The following is a 13,530-nucleotide window of genomic DNA, read 5'->3' on the forward strand; positions in this document are numbered from 1 at the left end:
TCAAAGAATATGTCAGCAGGTCATGTCAACAGTGCCGTGTTCAAGCAACAGAAATGAGCATCTGTCCTGGGATGTTTTGACAGCCTGGGGGATCTCAAAGTTGGTGAGAGGCAGTGGTTGCTGGCAGGACCAGGACGTTTTCACCCTGTTGGCTGATCCTGAGACAGAAAGCACTGACATCATCCTCATGGGTGGATGAGGTCACCCTCGTGGATGACATCATCCTCACAGGTGGATGACACCATCGTCGCAGGTGGATGACATCATCGTTGTCACCATGGGTGGATGACCTCATCATCACCATGGGAGGCTGACATCATCCTAATTTTCTTATCTCTGTCTTCTCCAACCTACTACCCCCAGGAGGTTTGGGGTAAGACTTCGGGTCTTCACTTGTGTCCTCCCTAGGATCTAACCTTCCCTTTTCTCTCTCCTTTCACCTGGTTATGACCCAAGAGATCAACAACAGGGACCTCCCTTCCAACAGTGCTTCTGGCCACAAAGCTATTCTCAAAGTTGAGATAAGCTCCATGTTGCTGAAACCCCTGGTCACATCACAGGCCTCATCTCATGGGATCCCCAGCAGCTGGCACTCTTTCCTCCTGGGCACACAGTGTCCTCCTGGTTTCCAGGACACCACATATTCCTGGTCACCATTATTAGTCTTTTTTGATAATCTCAAGATGTCCATGATGGGGAGCCATAGAGCTTGGTCCTTCTCAATTTACTCTCAGTTGAATGAGGTGTGATTTCATCCAACATCATAGCTGCCTTGACCAGCCAGCTCATTTGTTTGTCATCTCCACTGAATGAGGTGTGATGCCATCCAGTGTCACGGCTACAAGTACCATCTCTGTGTGGGTGGCTCCCACATTTATATCTCCAACCCCAGCCTCTCTCGTGACTTCCAGACTTCTGTATCCACCCGCCTACTCAGCTCCTCTGTTTGGATGTCCAGGTGACATCTCACACCCAACAAGGCCAAAGCAGAGCAGCCCATCTTCCCCTGTGGCCTGCCCCACCTGCCCTCTTGGCTGATGGCAATTTTACCCGTCTACTCACCTGACCCCAAAACACTGGGATTGACTCCCCTCTTCCAATCGTGCCCCATTTCCAACCCACTAGGAGTCTCCATGGCACTATGATCAAGTCCAGAAGCTCACCACCACCTTCACTGCTGCCACTCTGGTTCCAGCCACCACCTCCCAGCTGTCATCTCTTGCCTGGATTGTGGCAACAGGCTCCTGATTTTCCTACAATTTCCCCCAGCCCCAGCTCCCTTCAATCTACACACCTCACAGCGTGGAGAAGGGTCCTTTACAAGTAGAAATCTAATCACAGCACTCCTCTGCCTGAAACCCTGCAGGGGCTGCCATCTTGCTCAAACCAAGCCCCAAGTCCCTCTGTGGCCCATGGGGCCCTTCCTCATCACTCTCACCTCTTCTCCTACGACCTCCCCTTTGCCCACTCCCCTGCCCCACTGGCCGCCTTGCTGCTCCTGGACCTCACCAGGCTCTCATGCCCCCTGGCCTTTAGCTGTGTGCTCTGCTGCAAGGCTGTCCCTTCCATCTCTGCTCAGTGGCACTCTGACCTCCCACAAGTCTCTGCTCACATCTAAACTTGCACCTGCCCCTTCCACCAGCTCTATTGATCTTCTTAACCTGCCCTTCCTGCTCTTCCTTCTGTGGAACCTATTGCACCTTCTACAGTATCACATGCTTGACTCCCTCGTGAATGCTAACTGATCATCCTCCCCGCCCTCCTGCCGGGAGTCGGCTCCAGGAGGGCAGGACAGACAGATCTCTGAATCTCTGGCTCACTCATTTATCCCAAGCACACACACATAGTAGGTACTCAGTAAGCATTCAGTGAATGAAAGAATCAATGTTAGTGAATGGGAAGATTTCCAAGGAAGAGCCGCATCTCTGGTTTCCCTGCCTTGCTGCGTGTAGGTTGGGCAGCTCTGGGGCTGTGACTGTAGGAATTGGGTTCCGTCTCTGTTCTTCTGAACTTCCTGGGTTTTAGCCATGGAACCCACATCCCAAAGCCCACGAGTGTGAATTCTCCCCAGTGTGCCTGCCTCGACCAGCCAGCGCATTTGTATAGATTCGGCAAATACTTTTCTTCCTTCCAATTTCAGATTGATGTTTCTTCTTGGGATCACACGAACGCTTTCAAGAAGATACTCGTTGAAGCTACTCTCAAAATTGCTTCTGCTTTGCCTCATGTCTTAAATATACCTTGGACATACTTAACAAGTGAAGCTTTAGGCTAACTGTGATATAAACATCGACCTCCAGGAATCCGCGCTGAGGGAACCTTGGCAGGCCCTGCCCCCAGCTCCCAAGGAGCCTTTGACGGGTCCCCACTCCTGGCACCCACCGCTTTGCTGAAGTTGACGTGGATGAGGTTGTTGGAGGCGTCCCGCAGAATTAGCGGCTGCCCCAGGTTGAAGTGGCAGTCCTGGTCCACGCCCGCCACCCACTGCTGGTAGATCTTCTCGCGGTGGGACCCCAGCAGCTCCATCATCTCGTCATACTTCTGATAAATCAACTTGGCCTCTGCTCCAGACATGACCCTGGAATCAGAGTGGGAAGGTGAGGCCCCATGGACATCTCCTGTGGGGTCTCTTCGATGTGTCCCATTGCTGTTGCCTGATCCGGGGTGCCGAAGTGGCCAGCCACCCGTTTACTCAAGGCTCACAGACTGAATATGCAAACAAGCAGTGGCCAGACCAAATGTTCAAACGGAACTCGGACCTGCAGTCTGCAGCCACTGGCCCAGGAGGCCAAAAGAGAACCCATGCAGCAACCAGCTCCCGACTGCCAGCCCCTCTCCAACTTTCATTCTCCCTTCCAACCTGGGGTCAAACAGATGAAAGCAAATATGCCCCCCACACGACTGCATAAAAGCCTCCCCCCTGCCCGGTCAGCTGCATCGGCCTCCCCAGGCCAAGACCTCCAGCCGGGCCTCCCCTGCAGCAGTCCCTGCGTCCACCATGAAGCCTCTACTGGCCCTGGCTGTCTGGGAGCCTCGGCCAAGTTCATGCAACAGTGGCTCAGCCGACTGCACACACAGCCTCTGCCTGTTCCTGCCGGGTGGTCTTCATGTCTACCAGGCTGGTGGGCAAGGGTGGGGACCAGCCAGCTTCCCCCTGAGCACTCCCACCGAGAAGACATTCAGGGGAGGAGGGAGGACCCGACAGGGTCTCTTCTGGGCTTTTGCTCTGGGAGGTGATGGTCTGGTCGACAGCAGGGTGGTCCGGCTCAGGGCTGGGAAAGTCCCTCTCGCTCTCCCAGCGCCATGGAGTTGGGGTGCCTGCCCCTGCCTGCCCCCGGCCAGGGCTGTGACTCACGGGTGTTCGATGTGCTTCAGGTGTTTCATGGACACCTCCAGCCTCTCCTGCAGCTCCAGGCTCCACTTGAGCTGCCCGGCCACGGGAGGCATGTTTTTGTGGATCAGGGGAATTTTGCCCTCCTCGGAGGCTGCCATCTGGGCATCATACAAGATCTTGGCGTTGTCCAGCTCAGCGTCGAACAGCTCCAGCATGACTGAATACCTGGGCACCACCTCGGCAAGAATCAGGGGCCGCTCCAGGAGGCCCCCACACATGTACAGGAGCTGGGGAGAAAGGAGAAGGGGGCCTCTTCGCCTGAGTCCGCTCCCCTTCCCCAGCCTGTGGCTGTGGACAGAACGAGCAGGGCCAGCCTTCAGAAGCGCGAGAATGTGCACCTTGCCAAAACAAAAGAATCCATCGGAACCTTTCTGTGTGTGTCAACTGACTCAGTGGGTGCCTCTATGCTTTTCCCATTGACTTAGGCCGAGTCTGCAAATACTTGACTTGTAATCCCACAGGACAAATAAATCCAAGACCTACGAGAGTTTTTTCTAAGCCCAGGAAAAATCAGAATTCTGGTAAGGAAGATTCAAGCAATGAAAGAATAGGCTGAGTACCATGGCTCACGCCTGTAATCTCAACACTTTGGGGGGCCGAGGCAGCAGGATCACTTGAGCCCAGGAGTTCGAGACCAGCCTGGGTGACATAGCAAAATCCTGTTTCTACAAAAACAAACAAACAAACAAAACAAACAAACAAACAAACAAAAAACAAAGAATACATGAAACTAGCTGGGTCCAGTTTTTGTATTCTTTTGGGTGCACCCTTAGAGTTCCAGCTACTCAGGAGGCCGAGATGGGAGGATCACTTGAGCCCAGGAGTTTGAGACCAGCCTGGGTGACATAGCAAAATCCTGTTTCTACAAAAAAAAAAAAATACAAAGAATACATGAAACTAGCTGGGTCCAGTTTTTGTATTCTTTTGGGTGTACCCTTAGAGTTCCAGCTACTCAGGAGGCTGAGATGGGAGGATCACTTGAGCCCCAGAGGTCAAGGCTGCAGTGAGCCAAGATTGCACCACTGCACCCCAGCTTGGACAACAGAGTGAGCCCCTGTCTCCAGAAACAACAAACCCAAAACAACTCCAAGTAAACAATTTAAAAACAGCCATAATGTTGCATGTATACACCCGGGCTTCTACTATGATAAGGATAAATGGGGAAATGTTTTAGTCACAAGGATTATTCCTCTTAGGAAGAGCACTGCCGCTCTCAGGGGCAGCTCAGGCAAGAAAACCACCATCAGGAAATGTGTTTTGCTCTGAGAAAGCTCTGGGGGTCAGACCAAGTGGGTGGGGGCGAGAGACAGGCAAGACAGACTCACATGAAACAGGGTCCCCAAGCGCTGGGTGTGAGTAGGAAATCGTGAGAGTTTCCTGGGGCTACCATCCTTTGCGCCGGGTGGGGCCAGACCTGCTGCGGGGAGCCTGAGTCTCAGACTCGCCCCAGACTTGGGTCTGAGAAATGTGACCACTGTCCCTAGAAATGGCCGCTGGAGGAAAGACTAAAACATGACCGCAAAGAAAGGGAGATTTTTCAGGCCCCCAAAAAGTACAGATTTCCCAAATGCAAGACTGCAGCTATTTTCAAAATAATTGTATTTTTCAAAATTGTTCAAATCTTCCTGACACAAATTCTGATTTCTCCTGGGCTTAGAAAAAAAATTGTCACCCTCGGACCTATTTGTACTGTGGGTTGTACAAATGGAGCAGCTGTGGACTCTCAAGCAGACACGGAAATGCTGGTGTCCTGCCAGCTACCCGCTTCCTCCACAGTTGCCTGCTGACGTATGAGGTCACCAGTTTCACTTGTTCAAAGCATTGACATGGGGCAGTTGGAAAAAAAAAAAAAATGTTCCTCTTAATAGTTTATGACCATCCTGTCCCAGCATTTTTTTTTTTCTCTCTCTCTCTTCCCATTTCTCTCTCCTCCTTTTCATGTTTATATAGTTTTTGGCTTAATGACTTTTGGAAAGGAAGCGAATTCTATTTTCTGCCAAGAGGAGATCATGTGGAAAATTGCTCTAGAACGTTCCTGGCTGTGTGTGAGTTGCTGATAATGAGAACTAAGTCCGGAAGAGGCAGGGGATGGAAGGGACAGGAGGGAGAGAAACCCCAGGGGCCTACTGTAATTAGACACAGGGCGGTCAAACCAGGGGGGAATGTTCTCAGGTCAAAGAGAAAGGCGAACAGATGGCGTCGGAAATGGGTTACAAGAGTTATTTCTCCCCACTCTCCCCTTTGTTTTAAATCGAGCATAAACATACCGTGAAAACTTTTTTAAAAGAGACTCTTTCTTTTAGAGCACAAAAGCCCGTCTTGACCCTAACAGTGGCTGGGGATTTGGAGGGGAAAGCCTGGGGCGGGATGACTGCATTTGTTCCTGGCTGGCTCTGTTCTGCAGAGGCGGGGTTGGGTTTCTTCCAGTACCTCCTGCTCCTCACAGGGTAGGGGCCTAGGTAGGGCTCCCGAGGGCTCCCAAAGCAGACTCGCCAACCCAGCTCCCTCCCCATTGCTGGATCCCCCAGTGAACTCTAGTGGAGGTTCAGCCCAGACCCATACGCTGGTCCTTATCTGCTCTTTCCCTTGTTCCAAACTAGATGTAGGGGGCGGAATCTCCATGTCGGGGCCAGTGAGACTCTGGGGACTCGTCTGGCCCTGGCCGGGTGACCAGTTACTTAATTTTTCTGATTTTTCTCATTGGCACAGAAGCGGGGGGTCATAGCACTCCCCTGTGGAGCCGGCATTAGGGGTGCAAGAGCTGCAGAAGTCAGCTGCCTGCCCGCCCACCCAGCCCGTGCGCCTGTGCCCCATCTTTAATTTTAGAGACCCAAAAGTGAGGTTTCCAAACGAAAGAATTGGCTCCATTGGGACCCTTCTGAGCTGGGGCAGCCCTAATGCTTTTGTGTTATCCTTCAGGGGCTCCACGTGGAGCTTACGCTAGAGTGAAACTACCTCCCAACAACATCCAGACCAGCCAGCCTCCCTTGGCAAGAGCCAGTTCTGCACTGCAGGAAATACTCAAAAGCGCCTGCCCTGGGCTAGGCTAAGTTCTAAGGGAACTCAAATCCAGTGCCTGCCCTCAGGGAGGTTACCTTCTAGTTGGGAAGACAAGGAACACACAGACATTAGTACCTAATTGAATATGAGATGAGGGAGGGCCGTTGCTAAGAAGGGAAGGCAGGCTGCTGCTGAAGGCACCAGCCTGGGGGGCATTGGAGTAGAAGGAAGGAAGTGAGGACCCTGCAAACCAGGGATACAGCTACCTGGGAAAGAGCCTTCTGAGGAAGGGAACATTGACAAAGATTCTTTGCTTGGCCAAAGATTCTCATCAGGGTCTCCATCCTCTACCATCTCCCAGGGGATGTCTTATTATCCTAACCTGCCTCCAACTAGAATCTTGAAGTTGGTTTAGCCAGAATCCCCCAACCCCTGATGTCACCTCTAAATATTTTTCTATCCACTGACCCCCACCCTGCTCCTTTGCTGGAAATTCTTACTTACCTGCAGTGTATTCAAAGTGGAGCTCCATCGCTCTCCCTATGCCTGTATCTACTGCAACGGTATAAATCGTGAATAAGGTCTGAATCAAGTCAGCCTCATCTTGCTTCAACAAGTATAATTGAATAATTTTTTCAACCACAGCAAGGCAGTGCTGTATTAATTTGCATTCATTGATATTTCGCCTAGAACACCAACTTGATCCAAGACTTACTTGATCCTTAATTTGCGGAGCTTCAAATTCCCATATATTTGCATTTTTGCAAGAGTGTTCAAAAGGGCAAAGGAACATCCTGACATTTGTAGGGGAGAGATCTTTGTCCTCAGGAATCTCAGCCTTGACATCCCCTGAAAGATGACCACCAGCCCAGGTTGCCCAAGCCAACCCGATTGCCTTCACAGTCATGGGAGCTGGTCTGGCCCAGCGATTCAAATCAGGGGCCCTGGAAGCAGTCAAGCCCAGAACTCATGGGCCTGGGCAACACAGCAAAACCTTGTCACTACAGAAATAAAAACTAGGCCAGGCGTGGTAGCTCATGCCTATCATCCCATCACTTTGGGAGGCCAAGGTGGGTGGATCACCTGAGGTCAGGGGTTCAAGACCAGCCCGGCATGGCAAAACCCCTTCTCTAGTAAAAACACAAAAATTAGCCAGGTGTGGTGGCATGTGCCTATAATTGCAGCTACTAGGGAGGCTGAGACAGGAAAATCACTTGAACCCGGGAGGCGGAGGTTGCAGTGAGCTGGGATTGCACCACTGCACTCCAGCCTGGGCAACAGAGCAAGACTCCATCTTAAAAAACAAACAAACAAAAACCCCTTAAAACTAAAAATAAAGAGAGACCCAGAGACCTCCCTTACCCCTTCTGCCACGTAAGGACCAAATGAAAAGATGGCCATCTAGGAACAGAAGTAGATCCTCACCAGACACTGAGTCTGCTGGACCTCCCAGCCTCCAGAACTGACAGAAATGAAATGTGTGTGGTTTAAGCCACTCGGCCTACAGCAATTTGTTACAGTGGCCTGCATGGACGAAGGCATTGTATAAATTCAACTCAGTGGGCCAAAATCTGCATGAATTTTATTTTTACACCCACTTTACCTCTGTAACTTTCACTCCTTTCGAGTAGTGGGAAAACCGAATCAAGAATAAACGGTCCCCTTTTTTCTTAGTGAGCGTTAAGAAGTATCAGTAAAATAATGTCATCTCACGCTCACGTGCTCCTCTTCCTCTAAGATATGGCAGTAAGAACCATTAGGAGCTACACTGGGTGTTTACTGCTGACTGACTCCGAGGCACAGGAGAAAGGGCCCTCCCTCCCTGGGCATCAGCTCTACGTGGAGAGGATGAAATGGTCTCCAAGATCGTTCTCAACATGAATCCAGTGCCAAGGCACCCGGCTCCAGATCAGCCTGAGTGCCCCCTGCATGCTTACCTTTGCAGAGGACTCAATAGAGCTGCAGTCCTCAAATCCTTGGCAAAAGATCGTGGCCAGCCTCCTATCCAGGTCTTGGATTTTGATCTCAAAATCAGCATAATCACGGTCAAAATTCTAAAGGCAAATGGAAATGTCAACCTCGTAATCAGCGTGCAAAGCCAGCCAAGGGCACCCTCTCCAGCCCCCACCCCTGCTGAGAGGACTTGGGACTGGGGCGCAGCTCAATGTGCTCACTGTTGCGGGGACTGCTCTACAGTTTTCAAAGTGTTGGGATCGCCCGGCACCTGCTTCCTCCGTGTGCCGTCCCTTCACTCCCCTAAGCTGGTACTGAGGCTGCTGCTGTTGTCACCGAGTTCGCTTCATCCAACCCTGCCGGAGGACCTACCGAGTCTCCAGGGTCCAAGGGATCATATTTGCAGTCGGCAAAAACCTTCACCAGCTCAAAGACCTCGTCATAGATCTGGGTCACCAGGTTCCCGAGGAGGTTCCCACGCACACCCCCAAGCTCGATTTTCTCCAGCTTCAGAAACTCAATCGCTGTTTTATAGAGTTCCTAGTGGAGGAGAAAAACACAGTCAATTCATCTTCACAACCAAACTCACGGGTCCAGTTACAAAGCTAGCTCTGACCCCAGGCAGGAGGAGCTGGAGAGCGAATTGTCCCCAGGAGACACCACCGTGGGGGTGGGAGGACACCCTCTGTGACTGTGCTGTTCTTTAAGCAGATGTCCCACTGCCTGCAGAAAGAGGGGATGGAAGGAAGGGCTCTCAATTGTCTATGAGGTGTGAATGAGGAGGAGCTGGACAGGGTCAAGTCTGGGATCCTGTCCTGACCCTAGACTGGCCAAACCGCATCTCTAAATAAATCACACTCCACTGGGACCTCCGTTCTCTCTGCTGTGGGAAGCGGTTGGAATGGTGAAGATTTCTATGCTCTTGCTAAGCTTTAAGTTCCCTGCTACCTGGAAGACCATCCTATGCAGAGCGCCATGTCCTGAAGGTGATCCAAGAGGAAAGTGGCTGGGATGCCTGGATGGACACATGTGTAGAAATTCTGCTTCCTCACAGGTGTGGCTCATGCCCCCTCTCCCTGAAGTGCTCCCTGACTATTTTGCCCCATAGCAATGCATTCCTTCCCAGAGGCCTGGTCTCCCATCTGCATGGCTTGCATTTACTTTAGTCACGTGCAGGCCCATCCCGTTAGCTGTTTCTGTGTGTGCGGTTCTTGTTTCCCAAACGAGGTCTCCAAGGCTCCACGGATGCTCTTCTGTGCCCCTGCACATACCAGGCACAGTGCAGGCAGAGTTTAGACTGGAAATCTTCCTGTGAACTTGACATCACTCCCCTAAACCGGTGCTGAGGTGGGTGCCATTCTCCCAGGTCCAGAAGCATCAGGCCACACACCACCACCACCACCCCAAGGAGAAGCACAGGCACTGAGGGCCAGGAGCTCTTAGCTTTTCCACCCGACGCGGAGGATACAGATGAGGCTGACATGCCCTGTTGTCAGGGGGTGGACAGCAAAGCCATTTCCTCCACCTCCAAAGTCCCCTCCTGCCCAGAATCTTCCTTCTGATTCAGGAATCTGTCATGTGGGAATCACAGCTCCTTGTCCAGAAATGTGACTGTAACCCTCCGCGTTCTCAGTCTGGGAGATTTCAGGCATGAGCCCGCACTTGGACTGCAATTCTGAACTCCTGAGCGGGCCTCCCTCCCCTGTCCCCCAGGAGGTGTAGATGAGAACTGGACGAGCCTCCCCCAAGCTGCCGACAATGGTGTCCACTCTAAAGTCAATGCTTTACGGTTCCAGGATGATTTTCTCCTTTTTTAAGGATGTGAGTTATACAGTTATATGTGCACAAAGTTTTGAAAAATTACACCATGCAGAAGATACAGAAGACAAAACTTTCTTGCCCTACCCTGTCTTGATCCCTCTCATCTCTTCTCTCCAGAGCCCCCAGAGAAAACCGCCTTGAAGCTTTTTTGTTGAAACAGGGTCTCACTTTGGCACCAAGGCTGGAGTGCAGCGGCGCGATCATGGCTCACTGCAGCCTCAAAGTTCTGAGCTCAAGTGATCCTCCGTCCTCAGCCCGCCAGAGGGGATTACAGGTGTGAGTCACGGGGCTGGGCCATGCACCATTTTTAAGGTTTTATCTGCTGTGTGTCACTCTGTGTATCCACATGGTGCTTACACCGGGGCCTTCATAAGTCTCCATTTGTAATAATCGAGTCCCACTAAGTGACTGCTGTTGGCCCCCAGGCATCCTGAACGCAGTGGTTTAAACTTATCGGTAACCTGCTCGTGACAGAAGGCACGAGACAAGGGGTGAAGCACCCAAAGTGGGTCATTTTTACTCTTGGCTAACAGCTCTGGGCATGGTGGAGGCTGCTGCAAAGCCTTGGTTTCCCCATAACAGATGTTTGGGCCTGACTTATTTTCTGCCTGGGGGATTATTGTCAAGGGGGGTAGGGATGGACGCTGCGGGTGTCCTAGGGTAGGAGCAGTCTGAGAAGTGGAGGTCAAGATGCACCCAGTTCTGTTTTTACCTCAATGGTCTGGATGCGGTGGGAGAAGGAATTCATCCTGGAAAAGGCAAGAGAAGAAGGGAACTCCCAAGGCACGGGCTCTTTGTCCTTAGAGGAGAGAAAGAGACGATGCGGCGTTTGCTTCAACTGTCCCCACTTTCTCAAATGTCGGGGCCCATGTGAACTCGCTCGTGCCTCGCCTCGGCCCTCGCCCTGCACGGAAAGGCTACCTTAAAGAAAAGCTTCATGTTCGTGCAGCAGAAGTCGTACGTCTGGTAGAGCTCCTTCAGCACGTTCACGGCCAGGGAGATGCCGCTCAGGACTTCCTCGATTTCGCCTTGCAGGCCCTTCAGCACCTCTTCTGGGCTCAGGAAGGTTCGTGTCTGGGCAAAAGAGAAGACAGACATCGAAAGCTCTGACAAGCCATTTGGGGTGATGTCCAGGCATGCCGCCTGCAGGAGCCGCGATCTGTTCTTATGTGTGGATGTCCGAAGTAACCCCTCCCAGCTGCCCACTGCTGGGCCGTTCTTAGGGGACCGAGCTGCCTTCCCCTCCTCAGCCCCTCCTCCTTTGCCAAGGCTGCAGCATCATGGACGGGGGTCACAGATGATGACAGGCCCTCCAGGGACAGGGGACCCCAGTGCCCTTCTGGTCGTGAAGATGGGGTCACAGCACGGTTTTAATATACAGAGGTGGCCCAGGGGATACAGCCGTTCAGCTCAAACACGTGCTTATGAATGGGAGGAAGGAAAGAAAGTCTCTGCTAAGGGAGACAGAGGGTGGCTCGATGTGGGGTTAGAGAGACCCACAAAGCACTGGACGGGTCTCGGGGTGCTGGGACTCTCGGGGCAGACCTCCTGCTCCGTCCCCGTCTTCCCTTTCTTCTCCCTCAGTGCTCTCCCTAGAACTTAGGCAGCCTCGAGGAGGGCTCCATCTCGGCTCGGGGCCTGAAAAGGCTTGTGCCGACATCTTGGCCTGCTCTCAAACTGCTGGGGAACACGGGCAGCAGGAAAACAGTGAACCGGGGAGGGGTCCCAGCCAGGAGGGGAGGGAGGGGACCCGGGGGGCCAGGGGAGGGTTACCATCTCGATGATTTGGTTGCAGAACTCCTGCAGGATGACGATGATCCTAACGGGTGTGTTATAGTACTCAGAGGTGGCCCAGATGAAGCAGATGGTGTCCAGCACCTTGGCGATGAAGGTGGGGAGCTGGGGGGAGATAGGCCCGGCACACTGGAGGGGACCGGCCTCTGCGTCTTATCCCAGCGTCCCAGCCCTCCCCTTCCCATGGCTGTCACTGGGCACCCAGGAGAGGGTCCCCAAGGAGGAGGGGAGAGGCAACTCCCTAGGTCCACACATCTGATGACAGCCAAGAACCCCATGGCCCCACGTGCCTTGAAGAAACAAGACCCTCCCCATCAAAGTCAGCTCTGCCTTGCCAGCACACCATTGTGAAGTCAGCTTGCTCCATCTCCTCCAGCAGTATCCGTAGGGGCTTCAAATAGAGCACAATGTCGTTGGCTTCCTTCAGCCCTGCACAGAACAAGAACAAGCTCCCACCGGTAAGGAGCGGAAATTGCTCAGAAACGACGCGGATGCGGCTCCCTGTGCCGAGACCCGCTCCCTTCAGGAAACGGGCCTTTCTCAAGTAGAGGGGGCTGAGAAAGCTGCTTGCAGAGGGAGGCCAACGTCCTAGGGTTGGCGACAGGCCTGACCCAGCCCTCCCGGGAGGCACGGACAGCTTCATGCAGAAGTCATGGCGGGGTCACAGGCTCACCTTCCGTGACGTTGGTGTAAACGTTTTGCAGCGCTGGCCAGTAGCAGCTTTTGGCTTTCTCTAGGATCTCAACAATCTTGTTCACTTTGGGTCTGTTTAGCTGAGAAGGGGAGAAAAGATCCACCTTTCATTGACCTGGAAGACCCTAAGGTGAGGCCAACCTGACCTTGTGGCTGGCTGGGGCTGCCGAATTTCCGCAGGTCATCAGAGCCCTCAGGACTCCTGGGAGGTAGGCACTGGGAGGCTGAGAGCTCAGCCAGGTCACCCAGCTGGGACGATGCTGCAGCCTCACAGGACAGAGGAGGCCGTACCTGCTCATGGATACACTTGAGGTTCAGCAGCCGGGCATCCCAGAACTCAAACTCCACCCGGGGCAGGGGGTGCAGCCCGTCCAGCAGTGCCTGGGCTGAGTCTTTGCTCAGCACATCCCGGATCTGGTGGGACCAGTCGATGATGATGGTCTCGATGGCGTGCAGGAGCGAGTTGTCCAGCGAAGAGGGGATCCTACACGATAGAAGGTTGGGGCGTTGCTCTCATGGCGACACACACATGGGTCCCCCCAAGCTCTCCCCTGAAGCCTTCTGCCCACCAATCCCAAACCACCAGCAGCAGCACTGTCTGGTCTCATGTCCTTGGTGCCTCCAGCCACCTCGGGGAGGCTAAAGAAGTTCCCAAGACTCCCAGCTAGGAAGAGACCCCAGGGAAACAACGGGTGTGGTCAGAGATGCCAGTGCCTGGAGGTGCTCACCTCCAAGGAAGAGGGAGAGCATTAAGCAAACCCTATTTAAACCCTATTCAAGATGGCTCCTCTGGCGCCACCACCGGGCATGGTGCTTGAGGCTTTGTGAATGATCAGTGGAGGACTTGCCCACGTGAGGCAAGCATGGAACAAATT

General features: G+C 52.9%; 1 protein-coding gene across 1 annotated transcript in view; it reads right to left on the minus strand.

Annotated features, from left to right (window-relative positions):
* The window catches only part of DNAH17 (dynein axonemal heavy chain 17), a 150,931-nt gene that overhangs the window by 131,943 nt on the left and 5,458 nt on the right, over positions 1 to 13,530 (minus strand). The window contains exons 4-13 of the mRNA XM_077973073.1: positions 12,947 to 13,139; positions 12,636 to 12,735; positions 12,306 to 12,391; positions 11,942 to 12,067; positions 11,090 to 11,242; positions 10,881 to 10,967; positions 8,720 to 8,887; positions 8,332 to 8,448; positions 3,356 to 3,621; positions 2,383 to 2,578 (exon numbers count right to left, since the gene is read on the minus strand). Coding sequence (XP_077829199.1) covers positions 2,383 to 2,578; positions 3,356 to 3,621; positions 8,332 to 8,448; positions 8,720 to 8,887; positions 10,881 to 10,967; positions 11,090 to 11,242; positions 11,942 to 12,067; positions 12,306 to 12,391; positions 12,636 to 12,735; positions 12,947 to 13,139 — 1,492 coding nt within the window. The remainder of the gene's footprint in view (positions 1 to 2,382; positions 2,579 to 3,355; positions 3,622 to 8,331; positions 8,449 to 8,719; positions 8,888 to 10,880; positions 10,968 to 11,089; positions 11,243 to 11,941; positions 12,068 to 12,305; positions 12,392 to 12,635; positions 12,736 to 12,946; positions 13,140 to 13,530) is intronic.

The sequence above is a fragment of the Macaca mulatta genome, chromosome 16 (genome assembly GCF_049350105.2).
Source record: "Macaca mulatta isolate MMU2019108-1 chromosome 16, T2T-MMU8v2.0, whole genome shotgun sequence".
NCBI classification, from domain to species: domain Eukaryota; kingdom Metazoa; phylum Chordata; class Mammalia; order Primates; family Cercopithecidae; genus Macaca; species Macaca mulatta.